This window comes from Zalophus californianus, chromosome 7 (assembly GCF_009762305.2).
Source record: "Zalophus californianus isolate mZalCal1 chromosome 7, mZalCal1.pri.v2, whole genome shotgun sequence".
Taxonomy (NCBI): domain Eukaryota; kingdom Metazoa; phylum Chordata; class Mammalia; order Carnivora; family Otariidae; genus Zalophus; species Zalophus californianus.
In genome coordinates this window covers 15702052-15730049 of record NC_045601.1, presented here as the reverse complement: position 1 = coordinate 15730049, position 27998 = coordinate 15702052, and the positions used below count along the sequence as shown (strand labels likewise).

At 44.0% G+C, this 27998-nt stretch overlaps 2 protein-coding genes across 4 annotated transcripts in view; one reads left to right on the top strand and one right to left on the bottom strand.

Annotated features, from left to right (window-relative positions):
• The window catches only part of AKAP12 (A-kinase anchoring protein 12), a 95588-nt gene that overhangs the window by 64231 nt on the left and 3359 nt on the right, over positions 1 to 27998 (top strand). Inside the window, exons 1-2 of one of the 3 annotated variants that reach the window (XM_027603454.2) lie at positions 7556 to 7827; positions 22969 to 27955. In XM_027603454.2, the coding sequence (XP_027459255.1) occupies positions 7803 to 7827; positions 22969 to 27947 (5004 nt within the window). In that variant the 5' untranslated portion in view covers positions 7556 to 7802 and the 3' untranslated portion in view covers positions 27948 to 27955. Of the gene's footprint in view, positions 1 to 7555; positions 7828 to 18683; positions 18815 to 22968; positions 27956 to 27998 lie in introns of those variants that run through there. The other 2 variants (XM_027603455.1, XM_027603453.1) reach the window with 2 other exon arrangements.
• On the bottom strand, positions 16291 to 16812 carry LOC113927552 (histidine triad nucleotide-binding protein 1-like). Its single transcript, XM_035728667.1, has one exon. The coding sequence runs from the start codon at positions 16810 to 16812 to the stop codon at positions 16432 to 16434; it is 381 nt and encodes a 126-aa protein (XP_035584560.1). The 3' UTR covers positions 16291 to 16431.

Sequence of the window (27998 nt, the reverse complement as noted above, 5' to 3'; positions counted from 1 at the left end):
CAGAAAGAGGGGAACGTTCGGGCATCTGGCTGGCTCAGAGGTAGAGCTTGCGAGTCATGATCTCAGGGTCGTGAGTTCAAGCCCCATGTTGGGCATGGAGCCTACTTTAAAAAAAAAAAAGAAAAAGACAAAAAGGGGGAACGTTCAGTTAGGTTTGAAGTTTCAGAGCTGTTCTCTGGCCACATGTCACTATTTAGCACTTGAAATTCTGTTAATCCTATTTGAGATATGCTTTGTGAGTAAAATACATCCTGGGTTTCAAAGACAGTGCAACAAAAAGACTGTAATAATATATTACATATAATAAAATATTTTCATTAATCATTTTTTATACTGAGTCCATGTTGCCCTAACATTATGTTAATATTGGGTTAAATAAAGCATAATAAAATTAACCTCAATTTTTATTTTTTTTTTAACTCATATTCATGTGGCTACTCTAATATTTGAAGTGGTGTATGTGGCTCGCTTGGGGGCTCACACCCTGATTCAGGAAGACAGATGTGGAGGGTGCTGGTCCGATCACCACCATTGTTCGAGTCTACCTTCAGCTTCTTCCCCCCACCCCACCCCAACTCCCTGACTCCTTTTTGTTGAGAATTCAGGCAAATTGGGCGCCTGGGTGGCTCAGTTGGTTAAGCGACTGCCTTCGGCTCAGGTCATGATCCTGGAGTCCCGGGATCGAGACCTGCATCGGGCTCCCTGCTCGGCAGGGAGTCTGCTTCTCTCTCTGACCCTCTTCCCTCTCGTGCTCTCTGTCTCTCATTCTCTCTCTCAAATAAATAAATAAAATCTTTAAAAAAAAAAGAATTCAGGCACATTAAGATCCTTTCTTTCTCTTCTGGTAAAGTGAGGAAAAGATGACCAGAGTGATTGATTACACAAGAGGATACTTCTCTTCTAAGGATGCATTTCTGAAAAATTGATGACAAAGGGGCATTCTTGTCTTTCCAGAAATATTTTTCAAAGGATTCTTCAAAATGAGGCTTATCTATATTGAAAGTAGTATTTCTCAACCTTTTTTCCCCTTATCGCTCCAGTAAGGAATCTTTTATTTTCCTAGCATCCCCTCTGTAATATTTGAATAACACAGATGTATATCAGTTTATCTTATCTAATCTATCATCTATCTATGCTTCATACACAAATAGCCTCCCCATCAGGAACCAGTTTTCTTTATCACCCCTGTTGAGAAGTGCATGGTTTAAAGTGAGCTAATAGCTAACATTTATTCTGCGTCCAGAATACACTCAGTAGTGCTAGCGTTAACCTTCATTTGCACCTCAGAATAACATTCCTGTGGGTGATATATTTATTCTCCCATCAGTTGAAGCCCAGAAACTTCAATATTTTGCCCTCACCATGTAGCCAACAGAATCAGAACTAGAGGCTAGCTTTTCAGACTTTGGAATCCTCTTGACAATATCAAAGACAGGGGTGTTCAGACTTTTAAGATGAATGGAGGATTTGAACACAAGGCACTCAGGAAAGAATTGATTCCTATTTATTCATGTACCTGACCAGATTTGGAAGTTATTCTAATTTCATAATTTTTAAAAGATTACACTTAAACTTTAATCTCCTTTCAGCTTGCTAATTTCTATGTTCCAGTGATTGGAGAGTTGAAGATCATGATATTTTGGACCACTGTGCAGTTTTATAGAATATCAGAGGCATTGCTCTGGGATTCAGGGTCTTGGTAGTGCTGGACCCCACCCTGTCCAACCCAAAGCCAGGTGTCAAATGTGCTTGCGTTCTAACCATGAAAGTAACAATGCTGTGAAAGATTTGTAAAATGTAGGAAAATATTGGGGCGCCTGAGTGGCTCAGTTGGTAAAACATCAGACTCTTGATCTCGGCTCAGGTCTTGACCTCAGGGTTGTGAGTTCGAGTCCCGTGTGGAGCCTACCTTAAAAAAAAATAAAAGGAAAATAGAGAGAGATTGCCCATAATTCTGCTATGTTTGGCTTTTGTTATTTTTCTTTCCGGGCCTTCTTCCTCAGCCTAATGTACATGTATGCGTTTTAAAAAGCAGAATTGGCATTATATTCAATATATAGTTTATATCATGCTTTTTACCCTGAAAGAGGTGTGGACTTCTATATCCATGTCACCATTTTCCTTGTCATTAACTGCTTCAAAGATGTTGTTTTTGCCAAATATTCCACCAAAGGGGTAGAGACACCATTTTCACTTAGGCTCTTCAAATATTGTATACCCCAAGGAATAAATATTCTCATACATAAATCTCTGCCTCTCATTTGGTATATTTCACAGAAACAGAATTGCCAAATCAAAGAATGTAACAGTATGGACTCAATAAGGGGAGAAATAATACTTAAATTATGTCATTTTTATTATTTCTATTGCGTTTTTAAATATTTTCCCCTTGCTTTGTTTTAAACTGTATTGTGAAGTGATTTTTAAATCCCCTTTTAGCTTTTCTGTTATTACGACAGTCCCTTTGAGGAACTATTCACATTATTTGTCTTGAGGACTTTGAGTTAGAAGAACCATGTCTATATAAACATGTCCAATTCAACGGGACCATAAAATTCGATTAGCTGGTATTTGTCATGGGGGCAGAGCCCAGGAGAACCTACCCATCCTGCACATGACTTGCCCATGTCATTGAGACAGTGTCTGTGTTCATCTCTTTGGGCAGCTTTGAGCTCACCCTTAGATTATCTTGAAGCTTTTTATTTTTTAAAATATATATATTTTTAAAGATTTCATTTGAGAGAGAGAGAGAGAGAAAGTACGCACGAGCGGGGCAGGGGCAGAGGGAGAGGAAGACGCAGACTCCCTGCTGAGCAGGGAGCCCAATGTGGGGCTCCAGGACTCCATCCCAGGACCCCGAGCCGAAGGCAGACATTTAACCGACTGAGCCACCCAGGCGTCCCTTGAAGCCTTGTAAAGGAGTCACAGTGGTGAAGACGCTCCCTTAGATTTCACCTGCTCTCTTCTTGCCAGGGGAAGAGACCTCGAGGATTTTTGGTTGCTTTTCCTCCAAGTTGATGCCACCTTGGAAAGGCAGTGAAACAGGGTGCGGAGGCCTGGGTTTGGTGTCCATCTCCGCATTTCCCCGGTTCCCATATCTGGGTTTAGTACTCAAGCCCCCTTGGAGGCAGGCAGTTAGGGAACTGGTTTACGGGCCCCTGTCGCCTCCCTCTCAGGAAAGAGAGTAAAGCACTCATCTTTATGGTGGTTATTTGTCTGCGGGTTCTCCCACCCTCCAGACCAAGGCTTCTTCGAGTTCCCGTGTCCCTGCTTTGTGTGACGCACCAGACTGCCGACCACCCTTTCCACCTTTAATCCTCTCCACCTTTGACTTTGATGCCATTTCCTCCTGATTGCCTCTAATCTCTGTCCGTATTCCACCCTTTTCCAAATTTCCTCTTCTCCGGGTTCCAGACCTTTCTTATTTTGCATCCATCCTTCCGTTCGGATGATCTCGTAGATTTGCACAGCTACTGCTGTCTCCCCCCCCGGCCTCAGGGGCGTCTTCCCAACAGCGCATCTTCCCATCTCCTGGGCTCTGCCCCCTGGAGATGCCTTGCCCGTCCTACCTTACCCTGTAGCCTCCTTGGCATTACTGCCCCGTTACCTTTTTAATATCACAGTTCAAATTACGTGTCAGCTCTGCTCCAAAGCCTCCAATGGGCCCCTGGAGTCTTCAGAATTAATGTAAAATTCCTTAAAAAAAAAAAAAGCTTTAATGAGATATAATTCATATATTTCAATTGGCCCATTGAAAGTGTACATCGCAGTGGTTTGTAGTATATTCACAGAATGGTACCACCATCACCCCAAGGAATTTTAGAACGTTTTGATCCTCTCTTAACCCCCAAACCTGTTAGCAGTCAGTCCCTCTCTCCCCACCTCTCAAAATCCCTCCCTCTCCCCACCTCTGGTTCTAGGCAACCACTAGTCCAATTTGAGTGGACATTTCATATAAATGGAATTAAATATTTCCAGGAGCACCAGGGTGGCTCCGTCGGTTAAGCGTCTGACTCTTGGTTTTAGCTCAGGTCCTGATCTCAGGGTCGTGAGATCGAGCCCCGCGTCTGCTTGAGATTCTCTCTTCTTCTCCCTGTCCTTCCCACTCCTTCTCTCTCTCTCTCTCTCTCAAAATAATAAATCTTAAAAAAAATTTTCAATATGTGCTCTTGGGTGACGAGTTTCTTTCGCTTACCAATGTTTTCGTTGTTCATCCATGTTATAGCATGTATACTTAATTCTTTTTTATTACTGAATAACTTTCTCCTTTGCAGATATACCTAATTTTATTTTCTATGCATCAGTTGATGGATATTCAGGTTGTTTCTAGTTTGGGGCTACTATGAATAATGAATACTGTTATCAGCATTCCTGTACAGATTTTTGCATGGATGCGGGTTTTCATTTCTCCTGGCCATATATCTAGGGGTAGAATTGCTGGGTCATACGGTAGCTCTATGTTTAATATTTTGAGGACTTGCCAGATTGTTTTCCAAAGCAGCTGCACCATTTTACATCTCCACTGACAATGTATGAAGGTTCTGATTTCTCGATTCCCTGTTACCGTCCATCTTTTTGATTGTCGCCATCCTAATGGGTGTAAAATGGTATCTCATTGTGGTTTTGATTTGCATTTTCCTAATGGCTAATGATGTTGAGTGTCTTTTCATGTGTTCATCAGCCATTTGTGTATGTACTTTAGAGAAATGTCCACTTAGATCTTTTGCACATTTTTAATGGGGTTATTTGTTACAAAGCCATTAAGCTGTCATTCAAATTCATAAGCCTCAAATACAGTATTTCTCATTCTCATTTCAGTTATCATCCCTGTCCTGCCCTTCTCCTGGTCTCTTGCTGTGTACTCTGAGCTTGTAGCTAGACAGAGCTCCCTCGTGGATGACTTTTTGTAAATGCAGACACACAGAGGTGGCAGCCCTGTCCTTGCTTACTCTTAAGAGGTGGACATCCAAGGAGAACTCTCTGCTGAGAGAGTCAGCTACTTGCCACCTGATGATCTCTTGCTCTGCCTTGTGGTTTTAACTACTTCTTTAGAAATGCCAGATTAGATGTGTCAGTGTCTTTTTATTTTATTTTATTTATTTTATTATTTATTTATTTGAGAGAGAGAGAGAATGAGCGAGAGAGAGAGCACATGAGAGGGAAGAGGGTCAGAGGGAGAAGCAGACCCCCTGCCGAGCAGGGAGCCCGATGCGGGACCCGATCCCGGGACTCCAGGATCATGACCTGAGCCGAAGGCAGTCGCTTAACCAACTGAGCCACCCAGGCGCCCTAGATGTGTCAGTGTCTTTACCAATGTCCTAAAAAGAAAAAAGTTTAAACAGAATCACACAGCAATACGTCTATCTTTGTAAATGTTTATTTGGGGCCTTAAATTGGTAACTAATGACATTTCTCCCAGTCCAGCCCAGTGGAGCAGCTGTTGTTTGTGGTTTTGTTAGCTCTTAGGCTTCTAGGAAGGAAAGGACCTGGTAGCACAGTTAAGCAAGGTCAGAATCGACAGACGTGCCCATAAGTGGAACAGGTGTATTTCAGAGGTGGCACCAGATGATGGCCATGTATTGTCCCCAACAGCTGGTGCCGAGAAATGAGGCAGAACTGAGACCCCAGATCCCTGAGGTAGCCAGGGACTCCTGGGACAGTTCAGGGAACGGGTGTGGGCTGAACCTGGGGACACACTGTTTGGGCTGATAGACGTGCTTGGGAAGGCTGTAGACCAGTCATTTAATGTGGACCACCAGTGCAGCCTCCAGAGGCTCTTTTATCCATGATCTGTATAGCCAGGACTCCCCAGGCCCGGGGCTGGGGGCGTATGTGGGAGCAGGGGAGAAATGCAGACCACTTAGCTGTGTGGGACTACAGAGGGACCATTCCACCAGCAGTATTTCACACACACCAGACTCTCGGTATAATTGAGGCAATTTGTGAACCCCAGTTAAGAGTCCTCTAGGGAAGATGCAAGGTTAGGATGTGGTTTGCCCTGGGAATCAGATCACAGGTGTCAGGACAGGGAGCTCATCACTCCGTTCCCTGGGGCATCTACCACCTGGCTGGGTGTTCTCTGGAATAGAAGAGGGAAGCCGCGTCAACAGAGAGGCTGAAGCTGGTTTTTGTAACCCGGTCTGATTACTAGCTACACTGCCTCCTTAACTTTGCTCATCTTTGCCTGACCCTGGTGCGTTGCGCCTCCTGGTGGCCAGAAGGAGCAACTAGGTGCCAGCCAGCATCCCTGTGCTCAGCTCTTTCTTGATACTTCTCTCCCACCCTTCCCTTTACTGCACCCACTCAGGTCCCCCCCAGGGCTCTCTGCCCCCCTAAGCAGTAATGAATAAGACCTGAGCTTCTCCGTCTGAAGAGAAAAGCAGTGGTAAAACGTTTCTTTTGTTTGCTTAGGGGGAGAGCCCGTGGTAATGAGGTGAGGCAGGCAAGGCATGAAGTGATAAATAGGGACAAGGGTGAAAGGGGGAGGAAGCCAGGGGGCCTCAATGGACTTACCCTCACAGAACATTGACATACAAAAGCCTGCCAAAATTGTAAGACTTGTTTATCACCTACCTACCTTGTGTCTTTATATGGAACATTCTAAAGTTTCAGGAAGAAAGAATTTGAGAATGCTGTCTGAAATTTTGTGAAAGTTTGATATGGTTTCTGACTGATTTCCATGCCGTGTGCTTGAATATTAGAGTTTCGATAGTGTCTATATTTTGGAATATGGCCTAGTTTGATCTAAAAATTTAGTTAACTTGGGGCGCCTGGGTGGCTCAGTCATTAAGCGTCTGCCTTCGGCTCAGGTCATGATCCCGGGGTCCTGGGATCGAGTCCCGCATGGGGCTCCCCGCTCGGCGGGAAGCCTGCTTCTCCCTCTGCCTCTCTCTCTCTCTCTGTCTCTCATGAATAAATAAATAATCTTTAAAAAAAATAAATAAAAATTTAGTTAACTTGTACCATTAAATGAACAAAAAACAAAACAAAAAAACCCCACACCTACTGCTCCAGTATTTGGGCTTTTTACAAGTTGCCTTGTAAAACGCTGAATAGCGTTGAAGACACAAGGTTTGCCTTGTAACACCCTTCTCAAGGACTTGAAATAATGGGACAACGGAGATCAGTTGCCATCCCTCAGTTCAGTGCAGCCCGTGTGTGTCCAACAGGTGGTGAAAATGTAAAATCCTATAGGTGCTAAAAAGCGAACCGTGTTTTGCACCTCGTCAGCCTTTACACAAACAAGGAACAGAACGCGCGGTATAAAAACAGTGGTCGTAGAACGTAGTATCTGTGCCGTTATTTGCTTTAAGTAAAGCTGAAAGCTGAGACGCAAGAGTACATCGGCGCCAGGAATGAAGTAACAGTTGAGATAAAATGTTGCTGACTCTGGGTTATTCAGCCCAGCAACTCTGAAACCCTCCCTGGGTCTCTCTGCAGAGCCTCGCTGACCATTAGCGGAGACCAGCTCCAGGGAGGGCTCCTCTTCTTTAAAATGAAACACATGACTCGCGCGCGGTGCCAGGGGGCGGGGCCTGGGTGGGCGGCGGGGGTGGGGGTGGGGAGTGGGTTCTCCTATAATTAGCCGGGGAAATGCATCTTTGGTCTCGTTTTGCTTCTTTTTGCTGCGGCTCCGAAGGCACTTTTAATTCTCCCTAATCCTCTGGGGGTGGCTTGGCGCGCACTTCTTTCTGATCGCAGCCAGACTGCACGGGGTTGGCAAGATCCCGGGCTGCGTCAGCCAACCGCCGAAGGAGGGCGAGGACCAGCTGTTCTTGTCATCTGGAGGTGTGCTATTAAATATGCTGGGGATCATCACAATCACAGGTAAGGCAGGAGCCAGGCTGTTGTGTTCCCCCTCCGTGGCAGGTGGAATAAATGCTTCCTTCCCTGGAACCTGCATTTGGGTGGAGAGAGCTTCGAGGTCCCTGGCTGAACACGCTGGCATTCATTTCTGTGTTTGCTGATTTTCCAATCAGAAGAGCATTCTCTCTTTGGCTCAGTAAGAACGCAACACGCCCAGCGTTTTCCTTTTGCCTACGCAGGAATCTTCCTGACTGTACTTTGGGGAGACCTTGAATGTATTTGGGGCGCTTGGGGAGGGGGGCAGAAACGTGTTAGTTGGGGTGAACTTGCAGGTAGGTTGTGAAAGCCTAATCACTGGTTGTAGTCCTAAAAAAGTAAATTCCTGTTTTTGCAAAATTAGGATATTTGGCATTTTGACCTGCTTATTAGAAACTTTCAGTGAAGGTGCACATGGTGATTTAGGAGACTAAGATGTTAGCTCTGGTTTAAATGGTGGTTTTAACGAATACCTGGTGTAAAATTGATGGCTAGCAGGTAACCACATTTAGGCACTAACAGTAAAAATGTATGTTTTTAAAACACGCTTTCTAGAAATCTGGCTGTAAGTATGAATTGTAATATTTAATTCGCACGTTTAGCAAATGAGTTGTAGAAAGCACCGACAGCTCTTCTAACTTGATATTTGATCGTTTATACAATTTTGCTGTAGCCTGACTCCTTAGGAACTTGCCTGCCTGTTTTCTCCTCTCTCCCTGTACCACTCAAGCATAAACGCCCATTGGCTAATTTAGATTTCTAAGACCTGCTGTTTTCTAATTGTTGGAGATCACTGCTCATCAGATCTCCGTCTTTCTTAAAAATGCTGTATAGAATTTCTAGACTTCACATTTTTCTCAATAAAATGGCTTCTGCAAAGCCTGGTTCTTCTGTGGAATTTTAAATGAATGTGAAAGTTTAGCAAAACTAAAAATATCTCTCACTTCCTATAGATTAGCTTGTTTACTTTGAGATTTCCTTCCTCACATTAATGCCATAAGCCTTTCTACCATTTGTATAGCAGGAATGTTTGAGATACCTAGAATCTCTTATTAAATAGACTGCACAAAATAAAATAAATTAAAACAAAAATGTTTCATTTTTTCCAGATCATTACTTTTTCTCTGAATGAAACATAGCCATGCCAAACCCTGGGAGGGGCTGCCTGAGAGTGTGGTTTGTGGGGTGTCACGGCTAGGGGGTGGGTCTTCAGTGATTGTAACTTTCTTCTGGGTGCTTTTTGTGTATAACGTGATCTTCCTTATATTCATTCCCTGATTGCTTTATCACATGCTGAGTTTCTTATGGGAAAGAAAGGTGTTTCTTTTTAGAGATAATTAAGAGGTAAGAAACTTGGGGTATTTGGAGGGCTTTCAAAAATTGATTCAGATCATCCCAACGGACTGACGAATGGAAACAGTTGGAAGGATGGTCTCATTTTTCAGGTAATTTCAAGTTAACTAGATCTATTGCTTTCTCAGTTTCTCTTCCATTACAGTGCTGGTATGGAGGATGGACAAAATTTGGTACTTTTCCCTAGTATAATAAGAAAGTGCACAGAATTACTTCTTTTTTTTTTTTTAAACCATTTGAATTTATTATAAATCTTGGTATAACAATATGTCACATTAAATTGGTAAGAGAATGTTACATATATTTTATTTTATTATTTTTTTTTTAAGATTTTATTTATTTATTTGAGAGAGAGAATGAGATAGAGAGAGAGAGAGCATGAGACGGGGGAGGGTCCGAGGGAGAAGCAGACTCCCCGCTGAGCAGGGAGCCCGATGCGGGACTCGATCCCGGGACTCCAGGATCATGACCTGAGCCGAAGGCAGTCGCCCAACCAACTGAGCCACCCAGGCGCCCGCACAGAATTACTTCTTAACAGCAAATTTTGTCGTGGACCAAGGGAGTTTGAACTGTCATTTTTTTCCCCCCTCTGTAAGTTATCCTGATGAGGAAGATTTACAATGACCAGTCTTTAGTTGGTCAGAATCTTGAAAAGCAACAAAGGCTTTTTAAAGTGGCATTAAATATTAATTAAATATCAGGTTACTCACCTAAATAATGTGAAAGAGAGTTACTCTAGTCCTCTTTGGTGTTACGTTATGCTTGGAACATTTAAATTTCACAGTGAACAGGAAGGGATCAGACTGATAATATTTTTGTACTTCAGAACGAGTTTCCTTTTCTGAAAGTAAGGAAATGCTGTCACTTACAGGACTGTTACACCCCACCCTACTCCCCCCCACCCTGACCAGTGAAATGAAGGCAGCAGAACTTGAATTATGAAATGATGGCATATTCTCATACACACTTGGTCTTTCTTGACATCTCAACCTCACATCACATGAGTAATACTTAGCTTACAAATTGGAAAATAGGAGGCACCTTGGGTGACTCAGTTGGTTGAGCGTCTGCCTTTGGCTCAGGTCACGATCCCAGGGTCCTGGAATTGAGCCTCGAGTCGGGCTCCCTGGTGGGCAGGGAGCCTGCTTCTCCCTCTCCCTCTGCTGCACCCCCCTGCTACACGATCTCTTTCTCTCTGACAAATAAATAAATAAATCTTAAAAAAAAAAAAAGGCACAAACAGCTGGCTGGCTCAGTTGGAATAGCATGCAACTCTTGATCTCCGGGTCCTGAGTTCGAGCCCCATGCTGGGTGTGGAGATTACTTAAATAAATTAAAAACAAAACAAAACAAAAAACTAGAAAGTAAGTGATCACATAGGATGATGGAGGTGTCGTCTCCCCAACCAGCCTGTTAATGGTATGCCAGAAAAAAAATGCTTATTGGATTTTGAAAGATACTTTGAAAATATGTACCCTATTTTTTCTAACTCACATTATCGAGACTAACTGTGGAGTATCCTGGGGAATTAGGGCAGCATTACTCTTTGTAAGAGTCCTCTAACGTTCAGGCAAGTTCTAGATGATTTATATTGCCTTTCTCTATGCAGGTCTTTTGACAAGATAAAAAAAAATATACATATACCTCCGCGTGGCTGCGTCTGTCTGCCAAGGAGGCTGGTTAGTTGTAGAGACTTGTGAGACATTGAAATGAGTACCCTCATACCTGCTAGAGTAATAACTACCACCTACTGAGTGCCCATTCTCATTATTCCGTACAATAACCCTGCACAAAGTGGGTGTTTAACCCCCTTTTAAAGATGACAACTCAAGGGACGCCTGGGTGGCTCAGTCATTAAGCGTCTGCCTTCGGCTCGGGTCATGATCCCAGGGTCCTGGGATCGAGCCCCAGAGCCCCACATCGGGCTCCCTGCTCAGCGGGAAGCCTGCTTCTCCCTCTCCCACTCCCCCTGCTTGTGTTCCCTCTCTCGCTGTGTCTCTGTCAAATAAATAAAATCTTTAAAAAATAAATACAGATGACAACTCAGTTTTTCTTGGTGTTCCTCAGCTACTAAGAAGCACAGCTGTAGAGTACTTTGTAAAGGGTATTACTATGGCTCTGGTAGTGCCCCCGTTTTTGTATGCCTGCCAGACGTACGAGGGACCATTCAGCATCACTGTTGAGGTCGGGACAAACGGGGACCGTCACCTATACCCCTCCTACACGGGGTTCTGCTTCTCTGAGTTTTAATCCTGGTTTAAGATCTCCCCTTCGAGGTTTTGTGGTTAACGAGCATGACAACATGGGGCGTTGGGTGTGTAGGATATAAGGGATGGATTTAGAATGTAGAGAATTTCTGGACAAAATCCAGGACAATGCTGCAGATCGTAGGAGAAAGTTAACCAGATCCAGATGTCAGCAGCAAGCAGGCCTGATGTGCCTGCAGAACAGAGCGCACTGGTTACATTAAACTTAAAAAATTAATGTTGTAGTTTTTGCAATATTGCACTTTTTCTTTGACAAAAACGACTGCCGTTGTGCCACGGACTTGGAGAGCTACGCTTGGATAAAAGCATTAAAATTTTGCAGTACATAATATGACATATTTCTTGTCTTTTTTTTTTCTTTTAAACATCTCACAGTAGAAGAAACAAGTATACTTTTTATGTCTTAATCTCTTTTAAGTATTTGGAAGAGTGAGAACAGACCCTGTAGGTTTTGGACCTGCAACTATTTATTGCGTTTGTGGAGTTTGGAGGTGGGGTGTCTGTGTGGAGCACAGCCTCCATGAGGGTACTTTGACTTTGGGGGTGGGGTGGGGATATGTGCCTTTTGAAACTTGGGAAGTAGGCGGATGATGACAGTTTCCTAAGGAAAATGTAAATTTGTCCGTGCACCTTAGAGATCTCTTTGATTGATTTCATAAATTGGGGTTGACTAACTGGACATTTATCTGGAGATTAAACAGTTTTCTAGAAAGTAACACCTAAAAGCTTTAATGATTCTCTACCAAAGTGGGATTTCTATACCATTCAAGTTTTCGTCTTGAGACATCATTAAAAATACTTTTCGTATATTCTCACACAGGCATATGATTAGAGTCTTCTCCCAGAAAGGGGGAATAGAAATGCATGGTTTCTGTAATTCTGTTTATTTGAGAAGGAAGAATTCTATGATGTTTACACTGATGGTGAGGTGGGAAAATATGTCAGCAAAACCATGTCCCAGGCAACATGGTGGGAAGTGTGGGGCTCATGAGTGTGTGGACCAAGGTAAGGACTGTAGTCTTTTAAATGGCTTTGGGGTGTGGGGGGCACCAGCATCTGCCAACTCTATCTCTTAGAGGCTTTTCCTGTTGATAAAGCAGACCGGCTCCCTTTCCAAGCCTTCTGTTATCTTTGACTCTGGGTGAGAATGTGGAGTTTCGAGCCCAGTCACCACAGCAGTGGGTAAATGAGCCCTGTGTTTAGACTTTATGGGCATTTGGGAATCTTGCTGGATTGATAGCAGTGTTCTTCAAAGTGGATAATTTGGATCATTCTAAATCCCCCATGAGTGATACTTACATGTTGTGTCAGAAAGGCCTACTCTAAAATCAGTTGTTTCTGGGGAAGGACTTGTTGGGTACCAAGAAAGTGCACCCCCGAATCAGTGATGCTTAGATGATCAAGCCTTTTGATTGTCCTCTTCTTATTCAATCCGACAAATCTAAGATAATACTAGAGGGAGCTGATGTGTTGAAAACTATAGCAGAGGAGGTAAATTTATTAATGAAATGTTTCTGAGTCTGGTTGTGAATGGATTCTCCTGTGCGAATCTGGGGAGGTGAATGCGGCCCTTTCCTGGAAGGTATTATCATCACCAGCCTTCTCTGTCTCTCACCTACTGCCTCCACTGCAGCAGCAACCCCGCCAAACCGGGCCAGCAGGTTTGCTACCAGGCTATGATCTTTAACTCATTCAGAACCAGCATGCAGGGGCGCCTGGGTGGCTCAGTCGTTAAGCGTCTGCCTTTGGCCCAGGTCATGGTCCCAGGGTCCTGGGATTGAGTCCCGCATCGGGCTCCCTGCTCAGTGAGGAGCCTGCTTCTCCCTCTCACTCTGCTGCTCCCCCTGCTTGTGCTCTCTCTCTCTCTCTCTGACAAATAAATAAATAAAAATCTTTAAAAAAGAACCAGCATGTGGACAGCGCCTAAAAATGCCTGGGAAAAAGTTTCTGCTAACCACAAACTAAAACCCAGATGGGAATGAGGATGGTCTTTTCTGGAGATCTCCCCCTTCTGCCAAGCACCTGGGAAACGTACTGCATACTGCTGGCCTGGAAAAGCAGGGGACGGAGTGCAACACAAAAACAAGGGCTGCAGTCCTGTTTGACCCATACTTGGTCCAAAATGGGGTAAAGGGTCTAGATCCTCATGGGGTGCAAATAAAGAACAGGGGAGGGAGGGAGCCAACTAAAGATGTCTGTGCCCCGTTTTTTTCCTTAGTATCTATGTCGGGAGTCACAGAGGTACACATAGTACAATAGGGCATTCAACTATAGAGAATTTGAAAAGGCACCTAAGCTTTATGGATTGGTAGGTTTTTGCATCGTTTTCTGGCCCAGGTCTAGGAAATTTGCAAGGCTTCCTAGCCTGGCGGAGTTGAAAACTATTCAATACTGCCCTCTTCTGTTCAAACACTTGCTCAGGGGTTTGGACAGTGATTTATACACCTGAGTGTTTATTGTAGAGCGTAATGATGAAAAATTGGACCAAGAAATTATTTACCAATAGGAGGACGTAAAAATAAATTTTGTGGCCATTATATCACAATTTTGAAAACTATTGAATAACTTAGCCAGAAGAAAACATTCTCGGGCGCCTGGGTGGCTCAGTCGTTAAGCGTCTGCCTTCGGTTCAGGTCATGGTCCCAAGGGTCCTGGGATCGAGTCCCTTATCGGGCTCCCTGCTCAGCGGGAAGCCTGCTTCTCCCTCTCCCACTCCCCCTGCTTGTGTTCCCTCTCTCACTGTCTATCAAATAAATAAATAAATAAATAAAAATCTTTAAAAAATACATTGATAAAACATATGGTCTATGATGTGAGGTTAAGATCCAATGTCTTCTACAACCACCACCCTCTCCATTTTTGTTGTTTTCTGTATTTTTATTAGTTATTTGCACCTGTTCATTCTTCCGAAGTGTTTTTTAATTGAAGTATAACTATAACGTTATCTTAGTTTCAGACGTACAACATAGTGATTCAACAACTCTATACTACATTACTTACTTCTCACCATGATGGTGTAGTCACCATCTATCACCATAGATTCCCTGTGATGTACTTTTAATCTCCATGATTATTGTATAACTGGAATTTTGTACCTCTTAATCACCTTTATCTATCTCGCACATCCCTGGGTGATTTTTTGAAACAGTAACTTTCAACTTAGAGAAAGTTGCAAAAATAAGAAAGAAGTACAAGAAACATCTATATACCGTTTATCTAGATTCATGTATTGTTAGCATTGTACTTCATTTGCTTCATTATTTGTTGGAAAACAAAACAAACCAGCATACAGTTTCCTGTTATCTCTTACCTAGGCAGGAGATAGAAATTTGTCTGAGGCTTTTGAGGATAAGTTATCCACATCATTTATTCATACATAGTTAAGCGTGTCTTTCCTAAGAAGAGATATATTCTCTTTTATAACCATAATACAGTATCAGTGTCCTGTATTTACATCATTACAATAATTGTGTAGAATCTATCATCCTTATTGCAATTTTGTCAGCTAATTTAACAATGTCCATTTTAGCATTTCTTACCTTGCATTGTGAGATCCATCCGTGGATCAGGTATTATGTGTTACATTCTGTAGCTTCTTTAATCTGGAACATTTCTTTTTCTTTTCTTTAATATTTTATTTGTCAGAGAGAAAGAGAGAGAGAGAGCACAAGCAGGGGGAGCAGCAGAGGGAGAATCAGGCTCCCAGGGAGCCTGATGCGGGACTTGATCCCAGGACCCTGGGATCATGACCTGAGCTGAAGGCAGACGCTTCACTGACTGAGCCACCCAGGTGTCCCTAATCTGGAACATTTCTATAGTCTTTGTTTTTTAAGACATTGACATGTTTGGTTTTTTTTTTTTTTTAAGATTTTATTTATTTGTTTGACAGAGACAGTAGGAGCAGGAACACAAGCAGGGGGAGTGGGAGAGGGAGAGGGAGAGGCAGGCTTCCCGCGGAGCAGGGAGCCCGATGCGGGGCTCAATCCCAGGACCCTGGGACCATGACCTGAGCCGAAGGCAGACGCCTAACGACTGAGCCACCCAGGCGCCCCGAGACATTGACATGTTTGAAGCATTTAGCTCTCCTCTCCCCATTTCCACTGCATTCCTTTGTGTTTATTTCTTCCTTTTTCACTTTAGGTTATGCATTCTTAGCCACAGATGCTGCTGTATCCTTGTGAAGGGTTTACACACAATGTGCATCTGGCCCTAATGGAGGTTGATGTTAGGTTTTGCCTGGTTTCCCCACCCTTACAACTAGTAAGCACGTAAATATCCTGCCCACTCTCTCCCATCCCCCCACTTAACACCCATAGATTCTTGCCTTATCCAGTTTTTACCGTAATGGTTGCAAAGTGATGGTCGAGCGATCTTTTGACTATCTGAGTGGGTGAGGAGGATATATGTGTTCGTTCTTTTTTTTAATAGCATGACTATAACCATCAAAAACAGCTTTTTTATACTGAAATCGAATTTAAAGTGCTGTTTACATCAGACATAATAGCAGTTTTTCCATCTACTAAGAATGGGAGTTGACATGTCTCAATACTTTTTCTCGTCATAAATGGCAATTATAAATTATAAAATGTAATTTATGGAAAATAAAGCATTTTAGCACTTGGAAAGTATATGGGATTAATTTTTCTTTTAAAAAAGACAAACTTTGTTTTGTTCCTATTTAATGCTCCCCCTCCAGCCTTTGGCCCACCAGAGATGCCACACCCCTACTATGACTCTGGCCAAGTCTTGTGACCATTTTAAGAAAATAGACTGTTTTATTTATTTATTTATTTATTTATTTATTTATTTATTTATTAACCATGCAACATTGTCTTTTATTATGTATGGGTTTTAAAAATTATTTCCTCAATCTCCATACACAGACAAAAGTAAGTATACTGTTTAACATACTGGAACTGGGAGATATTGACCATTGCCCAGAGGAGGGAAAATTATCCCTAAAACATGCTTAACCAGGAGGCCAATTCATCTGCCGACCTCCAAGAACATGGAGATGAACATGACAGACAGACTGTCTCCCATCTGAACCTTCATTCACCACCATTTGATAACCCTTCTTCAGGCCCAGGTCAGCAGCACATTTCTTGCCAACAGTCATTAAATGTCCAAGAAGACGTTCATCATCATCTTCTGCTACAGAAATCTGAGATATAGGTTTCTTGGGTACCACCAGAAAATGAGTTGGTGCTTGAGGGGAAATGTCATGGAAAGCAAGACACTGGTCATCCTCAAAAATGATTTTGGCTGGGATTTCCTTGCGAATGATCTTCCCAAAGATCGTGTCGCCACTAGGCGGCGCGGCCTGTGCTTTAGCGATCTCATCTGCCATCTCGGCCTCCTCCCGCACGGCCGCCCCGGGGAGAAGCTCGAGAGGAGGGAGGAGCCGGGGCAGCGGGCAGAGGGCGGGGGTGCACTAGACTGTATTTTTTAGAGCAGTTTAGGTTCATAGCAAAAATGAGTGGAAAGTACAGAGTTCCTGTATGCGCCCTGCCCCCCCCCACATGCATAGTGTCTCCTACTATCAAATCTCCCACCAGAGTGATACTGATGAAGCGACATGGACATATTATCACCTGAAGCTCATAGTTGATTTTAGGGTTCACTCTTGGTGTTGTACATTCTGTGGGTTTTGAACAAATGATATAATAATCATATGTATCTACCCTTAGAGTATCATAATGTGTGTATAGTTGACCCTTGAACATCATGGGGTTAGGGGCCTACTAGTTGAAAATCCAAATACAAAGTTTGACTCCCTCAAAACTTAACTACTATTAGCCTGCTGTTGACTAGAAGGTTTACTGATAATATAAATAGTTGATTAACATTTTGCATGTTATATATATAATCCACTCTATTCTTATAATAAAGTAAGCTAGAAAAAAATACTATTAACGAAATCATAAGAGAAAATACATTTACAGTATTGTGCTGTATTTATTGAAAAAAATCCACGTATAAGGACCCCCACATGGTTCAAACCCATGTTGTTCGAGGGATAACTATAGTTTTGCTGCCATAAAATCTTCCGTGGTCTATTCATTCTTTCCTTCCCCGACCCTTGGCAGGACTGATTTTTTTTTTTTAATTAAAAAAAAATGGTTTTTTAATGGTCTCTGGTTTTGCATTTTCCAGAAGGTCATATGGTTGGAATCATACAGTATGCAATCTTTTCAGACAGGCTTCTTTCACTCAGTGATAATGCATTTAAGGTCCTTCCATATCTTTTCATGGCTTTGCTAGCTCGTTTCTTTTTAGTGCTGAATAATGTTATATTTTCTGGATGTACCATAGTTTATTCACTCATCCATTCATATAATGAACATCTTGGTTGCTTCCAAGTGTGCAATATGACTAAAACTATAAACATAGCTATAAATATCCATATGCAGGGTTTTTTTTAAAGATTTTTATTTATTTATTTATTCATGAGAGACAGTGAGAGAGAGAGAGAGAGAGGCAGAGGGAGAAGCAGGCTTCCCGCCGAGCGGGGAGCCCGATGCGGGACTCGATCCCAGGACCCCGGGATCATGACCTGAGCCGAAGGCAGTCGCTTAACCATCTGAGCCACCCAGGCGCCTCATATGCAGGTTTTTGTGTAGACATGTTTCCAACTCATTTGGAGCAGGGTTGCTGTATCATGGTAAGAAAATGTTTAGTTTTGTGGGAAAACTGCCAAACTGTCTTCGAAAGTGGTTGTACCATTTTGCAATAACCACATAACCATATTTGAAGTCCGTTTATTCCCCGGTTGGAAGTACAAGGTGAATTCTTCCTTCAAGCCCTAAGGCATTGTGACTCTAAGTGAGCTCTGTAATGGGAACGTGCACGAGGTACACAGTTTTTGTGCATAAACTCAAGAAATTAAAGTTCTTACAACCAAACCAACCATGCCATGTGCAGGGTCCCGCTATCCCTTGGGCCATCGCTATGCATTGCGATTTTGGAATTTACCACCGAGCAGTGTTACAGATCAGAGAGGCAGCTCAGGAATCCAACAGTATTGAGGTCTAGCAGTTTGGCAGTCATTTAGCCATGATGATTTTCAGACGTTGGGTGTGCTTACGTTTGAAGAAACCCATTGGAGCGATGCACAGGACCCCCGGGGCGCTCTCCTTGCAGGCTTGTGAGGTCAGAGCGCTGGGCCCCTGGGCCACGAGGACGCTGTGCTCTCTGTGACGCACGCGGTGGCCCCCAGAGGGCGCCCTCGTCAGCGGCACCAGTGTCCATTCCGCGATGGGGCAGCTGGGAGAAGTCTGGGTCTCCCCCGCCCCTGTAGCGCTTCTCTGCCGGCTGGCGGCGCGCGATGCCCTGGTGGAGTAACCTTTGCTGTGAGTAGCGCGCCCCCCAGCGGCGGTCCGCCGGGACACGCGGCGGGCGGGTGGGCTTTGAGGGCCACTCTGAGCACCCAGAAGGCGATCTCCTAGGATTACCTAGGGCAGTAGAGACTGCAGACCAGTGGGTTGACCAGTTAGGATTTAACCTGTTTTTTTCTTGTGATCCTATGCCCCTCTTTACAGAAATGTGTTCAGCCCATATACCATTCTGTATTAAAGAGATGGTCTCAGTTTTGGTAGGCTAGCGGGCGCTGTCAGTAGACGTTTCGTTCGGCCAGTTGGCGGCTCTTTGTTTTTGTCTCTCTACTTGTGACTGTAAACATTCCTCCAATCATACCAGAATTTAAGAAGAAGTGTTTCAGATTGAAACAGATTTGGGAGCATGGAGGGAAAAGGGGGAGGAAAATGGTGTGTTTGACACCTATTTTCTCCCACTATGTTAGCAAAAATGTCTCGGCATTTTCCAGTGAATTTTAGAAAGGTTAGTTAATGAGTGTTTGTTTTTCTCTCATGCTTGCCAGCAGGAAGTTTAATTTATATTTGTGTACCTTTTTTTAAATTTTATTTATTTAACACAGAGAGAGAGCGCACAAGTAACAGAGCGGCAGGGAGAGGGAGAAGCAGGCTCCCCGCCAAGCAGGGAGCCTGATGCGGGGCTCGATCCCAGGACCCTGGGACCATGACCTGAGCGAAGGCAGACGCTTAATCGGCTGAGCCACCCAGGTGCCCCAATATTTGTGCACATTTTTAGTAAATTTGTACTAGCATGGAGTTTATTATTGGGGTTTGACTTTTTTCTCTAGTAGTTTCAATGGTATTGTACACCTTTTTAAAAAAGTCACATCTCGGGCGCCTGGGTGGCTCAGTCGGTTAAGCGTCTGCCTTGGGTTCAGGTCATGATACCAGGGTCCTGGGATCGAGCCCCATGTTGGTCTCTCTGCTCAGCGGGGAGCCTGTTTCTCCCTCTCCCTGCCACTCCCCCTGCTTGTGCTCTCTCTCTGCCCCCCTCCATCAAATAAATAAAAATCTTTAAAAAAAAGTCACATCTCTTGTGTTACGTTGAAAAGGTTTGGGGAAAGTTTTTTTCATGAATGTACTTTTATAATTGGTGAAATTAACAAAAGTATTTCAAATTATTTATTGGGGAGAGAGAGCGAGCGAGCCAGAGGAGGGGCAAAGGGAGAGGGAGTGAGAATCTCAAGCTGACTGCGAGCCCATGAAGATCATGTTGTATATTTATTTCCAAATATATCTGTATTTCGTATATTTATGGATACATTCTAAGTATTGGTATGGATACTATTTATAATTATTAAGCTTCTTTTTATGCTGTGGGTATTAAATATATAATTATAATTGTGTTAAGACCTTTTCTGTGATCATTTTAATTGACTTAGAGAAAATTAGAAAATTCATAGAAGCAAAACTAAAATATCACAGGGGCGTCTGGGTGGCTCAGTTGGTTGGGCATCCATTTCGATTTTGGCTTAGGTCCTGGTCTCGGGGTAGTGGGATTGAGCCTCGCATTGGGCTCCATGCTCTGTGGGGAGTCTGCTTGAGATCATTTCCTCTTCCTCTCCCCTTCCGCCCACTTGTGCTCACTTACTCTCTCTCTCTTTGAAATAAATAAATCTTTAAAAATATTTAAAAAAAAATTTTTTTTTTTAAATCACACTTCTATCCCCCAGAGATCATGTGAGGGGTGTGTTTGTGCCAGGGGGTGGGGAAGGGTGGGTGTGGTGGTGGTGGGTAAACCAAAATGGAATCATACTGTATATACTGTTAGGTAACCTGCTTTTTTTTTTTTTTTTTGGTCAAATTTCAACTCTTTTCTCTTCGGAAAAGTTCATCTCATCTAATCCTAAATCATAACCACTCACATTTTCCCAAAAAAAGCAGAAAGTGCCCTTTGACTAGTTTGCCCTAACTAATAACCAACTCTGGGACTGCATATGCCCAGTGTCTTATTGTTATGCTTCTTAAATTTATTAATTTAGCACAATATCTCCCTCCCTTTGTTAAATCTCATTGATTTGCTTGTTTAAACCCTCAATGATTTTTTAAATTTCAAAACTATAGACAAATATAGTCATGTACCCTTGACCTAATTCACCAGTTACTGAGATTCTAGCATAGTCTCTCTCCTGCCCACCCCCCACCCTCAGTCTCTCTCCTTAAACTATTTGAAAGTTACTTGCAGACAGTCTACTTGGGTTTTTGTTTGATTTTTGTCCATTGTGACATTGACATATCCAGCCAGGCTAGTTGTCGTACTGAATATCCTTCATTGATTTACCTGATTGTTTACTCACAGTTAGATTCCATTAAGCATTTTTGGCAGGAGCACTATAAGTGATCTATTGGCCTTCTCAGTGCCTCACATCAGAAAGCACAATGATAGTTTTGTTCCATTATTGGGGTTGTTTAAGTTTAAAGCAGTATGTGTCAGATTTCTCCACCGTCAAGGAAGGTTTTCCTTTTGATCTGTGTGTTGATACTCTAAAACTGTAGGTTTCCTGACAACTTTTCACCCAATGGTTTTAGCATTTCTGGATTTTTGACTGAATGAGTTACCTCAAAGATACTGGTAAAGAGCAGTTTTCTTAATCTGATGACAAACAGACAACTAAGCTTTTTCAAATAAGATGACCATTTAAGTTATCGCAAATCAGACAATTTCCTTGCTCTGCGTTCCAGTTCTTTCTATATAAAAACTTCTCCCCTAACTCCTGTCTTTTTTTGTTTGGTTTGGTTCTGAATGGCTGGTTTTAATGGTGATATGACTAGTTCCACATTTATTCAGTCACAGCCACATTCAAAACAGTAAAACTTCTCATAACCACACTTGCCATGAAACAGTGTTGCATATTATTTTATGTTGAACATAATGAGAAATGATTTTTTTACTTTTCTAAGCAATTGAAAAAGTCCAGTTCAATTGACCCCACTGACGAACTGAACTAAAACATGGCTTTCTCTTCCCCAAATAACTATAAAAGAAAATCCACTTAAGTTATTTCATGTAAGTGGATCGTACTTGATGAATGACAAAAATACATCTTCAAAGACTATAATGCTCCACATTTTCACAGCCGAACAGCTGTTTACCATTGTCTGGGAGGAGCCTATATGTAAGCGGCTATAAAAGGACCATTTTTGTTAACTCTTGTCCTTAATAATGTGAATCTTGATGCAGTAGAATTTTGAAATTTGAATGAGTGACTATAGATCAAAGTGGAAATTGTATCTAAATTTATTGATTGGCACTTTTCATGAAGAAGTATTCCCTGTTCCCTGTTTACTTTTTTAGTATCACTCTTGATCCATGGATTCTTTTTTTGTTCAGTGTTTTGTAACCCCATCCTTGTCATTATTCTTATGCTTCAGTGTTTGTCTAGCAGGAGGTGCCTTCAAGCTGACTTCCTGTCTCCCTCTGATATTCCTCTCTCAGCTTTTGAGCACCACCTTTTTTTAAATTTTGTATTTTTTTATTTGAGTATAGTTGAACTACAACATTACATTAGTTTCAGTTGTACAACATAACGATTCTTCAAGTTTCTGTGTTACACTTTTGAGCACCTCCTGTATCTGTCAGGATAAATTGTTCCTTGTACTTTCCCTACCCCAGTCTGGAATTTCCCCATGCAGCTCCGGTTCGTTTTTTGGGACTTGTTAAAGAGACCACCAGCTAGTTGTCACGTAGAATGCCCCTCCTTTAGATTTGTCTAGATTCTTTTGTTGTTAGTTAGCTTATTTCTCTAAAACGGGTTGGATTCTGGCCCCAGGTGTGATGATTGATTCCATTTTCCGTTGCAGCAGAACCTACACCATCTGCTTGCCCCAGTTTAGTGATGTTGCAGCTACTTACATGTAACTAGTATTCTGGTACTTGAGCATATTAATTTTTCCTTCACAGGGAACAGAAGGAGCAGAGTAGTATCTGTAAACCTGAATTTTTAAAGGTCATTTGAAAGAAGTAGACGCTGCCTCATGGACTGAGATTTACAAATCCTGAGAAGACTGTTACCCTATCATGAAATTGCCTGACATTAAAGAAACTATTACTTGGTTATGTTTTTTACATATGTAATTTTTCTGAACCGTAATAATTTTATTCTTCTCCACTGCTCTCCTTTTTCTGTAAATAGTTGGACAGAGAGAGTCTGAAGATGTGAATGAAAGAGCCTCAGATAAAGCGATGGCTGCTGGCTCCGTGGTTGTTCAAGACATGGCAAAGGATGGGCAGGAGGAAGTGCCTGAAATCATCGACCAGATTCCTTCTTCAGAAAGCAATTTAGAAGAGCTGATACAACCTACTGAGTCCCAGGCTAATGATGTTGGATTTAAGAAGGTGTTTAAGTTTGTCGGTTTTAAATTCACTGTAAAAAAGGATAAGACCGAGAAGTCTGACACTGTGCAGCTACTCACTGTCAAAAAAGATGAAGGTGAAGGAGGGGGAGCGGCAGACGGGGCTGGTGACCACCAGGAGCCCAGCCAGGAGACCGGAGAAGCAACAGCCAAAGAAAGTGAACTAAAACAATCCACAGAGAAACCCCAAGAAACCCTTATGCGTGATCAAAGCAACACAGAGATTTCTCTTCAGGCTGAGTCTGGTCAAGCAGCAGAGGAACACCAAGAGGAAGGGGAAGAAAAACAGAAAGAACCCACCAAATCTCCAGACTCTCCAACTAGTCCAGTGGCCAGTGAAACAGCATCACCCTTCAAAAAATTCTTCACTCAAGGGTGGGCTGGCTGGAGAAAAAAGACCAGTTTCAGGAAGCCTAAGGAGGAGAAGCTGGAGGCTTCAGAGAAGAAAAAGGACCCAGAGCCAGAAAAAGTAGACACGCAAGAACAGGAAAAGACAGACGCCGCCTCTGAGAAAGTGGATGTTCCTGAGCAAGCGTACCCACAGGAGATCACCGAGAGTGTTAACGCTGCCAGACTGTCAGCGGAGTATGAAAAAGTCGAGCTGCCCTCTGAAGATCAAGTGCTGGGATCCCCTGAAGAGAAACCTGCCCCCTTAGCAACAGAAGTGTTTGATGATAGAGTAGAGATTGTTGCCGACGTCCACGTTAGCATGCCAGAGACCAAGACAGAAGAGGAGAAGGCGGAGGGAGAAGAAGCAGGAGAGCCCTTGCCGGCTGAAAAGGGGGTGGAGACACAGGCTGAGCTCGAGAAAGCCGCACCTGCTGAGGAGCTGGGGAAGATAAAAGAAGTGTCCGCCCCTGGGGGGGACTACGCCCAGCCAACTGACCTGAGCCCCGAGGAGAAAGCGCCCTCTGCACACCCCGAGGGCGTCGCGAGTGAGGTGGACATGCTGTCCTCACAAGAGAGAATGAAAGTGCAAGGAAGCCCTTTAAAGAAACTTTTTACTAGCACTGGCTTAAAAAAGCTTTCTGGAAAGAAACAGAAAGGGAAAAGGGAAGGAGGGGATGAAGAGTTGGGGGAGCACCATCAAGCTGCAGCAGAGTCTCCAGATAGTACAGATGAACAGAAGGGCGAGAGCTCTGCTTCGTCCCCTGAGGAACCAGAGGAGATTACGTGTCTAGAGAAAGGCATCGCGGACGCACACCAGGAGGGGGAAGCCGAGGAAGGAACTATTTCTGATGGGGAGAAGAAGAGAGAAGGTGTTACTCCCTGGGCATCTTTCAAAAAGATGGTGACGCCCAAGAAACGGGTCAGAAGGCTTTCTGAAAGTGATAAAGAAGATGAATTGGATAAAGTCAAGAGTGCCACCTTGTCTTCCACGGAGAGTGCGGCCTCTGAGATGCAGGAGGAAGCCAAAGGAAATGGAGAAGAGCAGAAGCCAGAAGAACCCAAGCGCAAAGTTGATACTTCAGTATCTTGGGAAGCTTTAATCTGTGTGGGGTCATCCAAGAAAAGAGCAAGAAAAGCATCATCTTCTGATGATGAAGGGGAACTGAAAGCAATGGGAGGAGACAGCCAGAAAGCAGATGATGCAGGAAAAGACAAAGACACAGGACCAGACACTGCCCTTGCCAGTTCCCAGGAACATGATCAAGGGCCAGGAAGCTCCTCACCTGAGCAAGCTGGAAGCCCCACCGAAGGGGAGGGAGTTTCCACCTGGGAGTCCTTTAAAAGATTAGTCACTCCGAGAAAAAAATCCAAGTCCAAACTGGAAGAGAAAAGTGAAGACTCTGTACCTGGGTCTGGTATAGAACATTCAGCGTCAGATGTTGAGCCTGGAAAAGAAGAGTCTTGGGTCTCCATTAAGAAATTTATTCCCGGACGAAGGAAGAAAAGGTCAGATGGGAAAGCAGAACAAGCCACTGTTGAAGATGCAGGGCCAGCAGAGGTCAACGAAGATGATTCTGATGTCCCGGCCGTGGTACCTCTGTCTGAGTATGATGCAGTGGAAAGGGAGAAAACCGAAGCACAGCAAGCCCAAAAAAGTGAGGAGAAGCCTGAGCAGAAGGTAGCTGTTTCTGTGTCAGAGGAGCTCAGTACGAGTCTTGTTCATGGGGTGACGGTGACTGTCCTTGACGGGGCAAGAGCTGTTTCCAGTGTTGAAGAGAGGTCGCCATCTTGGATATCCGCTTCGGTGACAGAACCTCTTGAAGAAACAGAAGATGAAGCCAAACCCCTATCTGGGGAGGTATTTGAAGGAGAAGTCCTTGCAGAGGAAACCTCCATTGTTACCAAAACTCTGCCAGAGGGTCAAGAGGCCATTGATGACACAGTTGTGAGTGAGGCGGAATTAACTTCGGAAGCCATGACAGCTGCAGAAGGTGCAGAGGCGTTTTGTGCTGAAGAAGCAGCAGAAGCATCTGGTGCTGAAGAGACCGCCGACATGGTCTCGGCTGTTTCTCAGCTCACCGACTCTCCAGACACCACAGAGGAAGCAACACCCGTTCAGGAGGTGGAAGGCAGTGTACCAGACCTGGAAGACCAAGAGAGGCGGACTCAAGAGGTCCTGCAGGCAGTTGCGGAAAAAGTTCGAGAAGAATCACCGCTGCCAGAAGACATGATTCAGACAGTGTGGGAAGGAGGAGCCAAAGTACCAGAGAAGGTCGAAGAAGCGGAAGAGGATTCTCAAGGGCTAGACCTGAAGAAAGAGACAGATGGAGTGTTGGAAGTACGTGCACAAGAATTTAAAGCTGAGACTTTGACACAAGGGGAAGTAGTCCTACAGGCCACCCCAGAAAGCTTTGAGAAAGTTCTTCCAGTCACAGACAGTGTAGAGTCCAGTGAGCTTAGAACCACTTGTCAAGCTGAAACCTTGGTTGGGGTAAAATCAGAATTGATCCTGGAACAGGCTGTTGCTCCTGACTCAGCTGAAACCCTTACAGACAGCGAGACCAACGGAAGCACCCCAGTAGCAGATCTTGAAGCTCTCCATGTAACACAGCAAGAGCAGATCCTGGAGAAGCACGAAGATACTGAGGTTGCTTCAGGTACACCGTCCCAGGTCCCAGAAGCAGAGGCAGTTCCTGCACCCAAACAGGTGCCTCCAGCACCTGCTAGTTTTCCATCCCAAGAAGAAAATAAAGGACATTCAGAAATGGAAGAGGTTCTAGAACATCCAGACAAAGAGATACCAGTGGAAACTGTACCCATTCTTTCAAAGACGGACGCGATTCAAGAGGAAGGCCAATTCACCGACAGGGAGAGCCAAGAGAAACCGCTTCTCAAAGGCCCCGATGCATCTGCAGACCCTCAAACAACCGGCAGTCAGGAAGCGACAAGTGAAGTTGCCCTGAAAGAGGAAGCTACTAGAAAACCTGAATTTCAAAAGGATGACGGTATTGAAGTCCAGAGCCCTACACCATCTCCCGCACCAGTGGAGAGAGAGATGGAAGCTCAAGGAGAGAGGGAGGAAATGGAAGCAAAGCCAACTCAAGCCACCGAAGAGGAACTTGAGCAAAAACCAGCTGTGACCACATCTGATGAGCTTAGTAAGCAGCTGGTGCAGACAGAGAGTGTGGCCGTCATCGGCGGGGAAAAGGAGGTTACCGCTTGGGAAGAAAGTTCTCCCCAGCTAGTGCAGGAGGAAGCGGTGCGCACAGAAGTTCAAGTCCAGAGCTCGGAGGCGTCCTTTACTCTAACGGCCGCAGCAGTGGAGGAGAAGGTCTTAGGACAAACTGTCAAGATTTTAGAAGCCGCTGAAACTCTGGAATCTGCAGATGCACAGTCCGTTCCAGAAGAAGAATCCTCTGAAAAAGATGAAGAAGCCTTGACTGCCCGGCCAGGGGATGTCGAGGTGCCCACAGGGACTGAGGCTCAGCCAGAGTCCATCCCTGTGACCGTAGCAGCTGAGCCTGTTGGAGGTATCAGTGCTGATCTGGAAGGAGATGAAACCACACTCCAGAGCCCGTCCTCACATGAAGAGGACGGGCCGGCCGCGTGTCAGGAAGTCCAAGGGAGCGAAACAAGAAAGGAGGATTTAAAGGCCGAAAACGAGATTTCGAAACTTGAGACTGAGAGCAGTAAACTTGTACAGAATGTGATCCAGACAGTTGTTGACCAGTTAGTAAGCACGGAAGAAACAGCCGCTGATTTCCAGACACAGGCTCAGCCGATGATCTCGGACACCCAGGAGGTGAGAGCGCACACTGAGACCGAAGAAGAAGAGCTTCAGGCTCAGGATGGAACACAAGCCAAAGAAGAATCCACACTAACCACCGTGGAACAGACCCATTCTGACATTTCCGAAGCTGTGAGTGAAGCTTCGGCGGAGGTCACAAGTGTTGAGGTAGAACGTTCCAGCGTATATGACCAACAGCTTGAAGAGGCAGTTCTCCCGTCTGAGGAAAAGAAACAAACAACCGGGGCCGAGTCTGTTTTAGAAGATGGTGATCGTGCCGGGTTAGAAGGAAGGATAGAGGAGTCCCTCTCTGAATCCCACGAAGATGAAAAAGGTGATGCTGTTGATGAGCCTGAGAACCAGCAGTCAGCCCTGGAAGATGCTGGGTCCCCAGGAGGCTTAAGCAAAGAGTCCCCGGACACAGATGGACCAACACCGAAGGAGAAGGAAGGTGGCCAGGAAGTAGAATTTCAGGAGGGAAAAGTCCACAGCGAGTCAGAAGAAGAGATCAAAACCCAAACACAGGACGACACTCAGAAACAGGAGGGAGAACTGGCAAAATCAGAACCCACAGGATCCTAAAACATCATGTAAGCAAGCTTCCTTTTCTCCTAAAACAATCTTTTCCCTTTC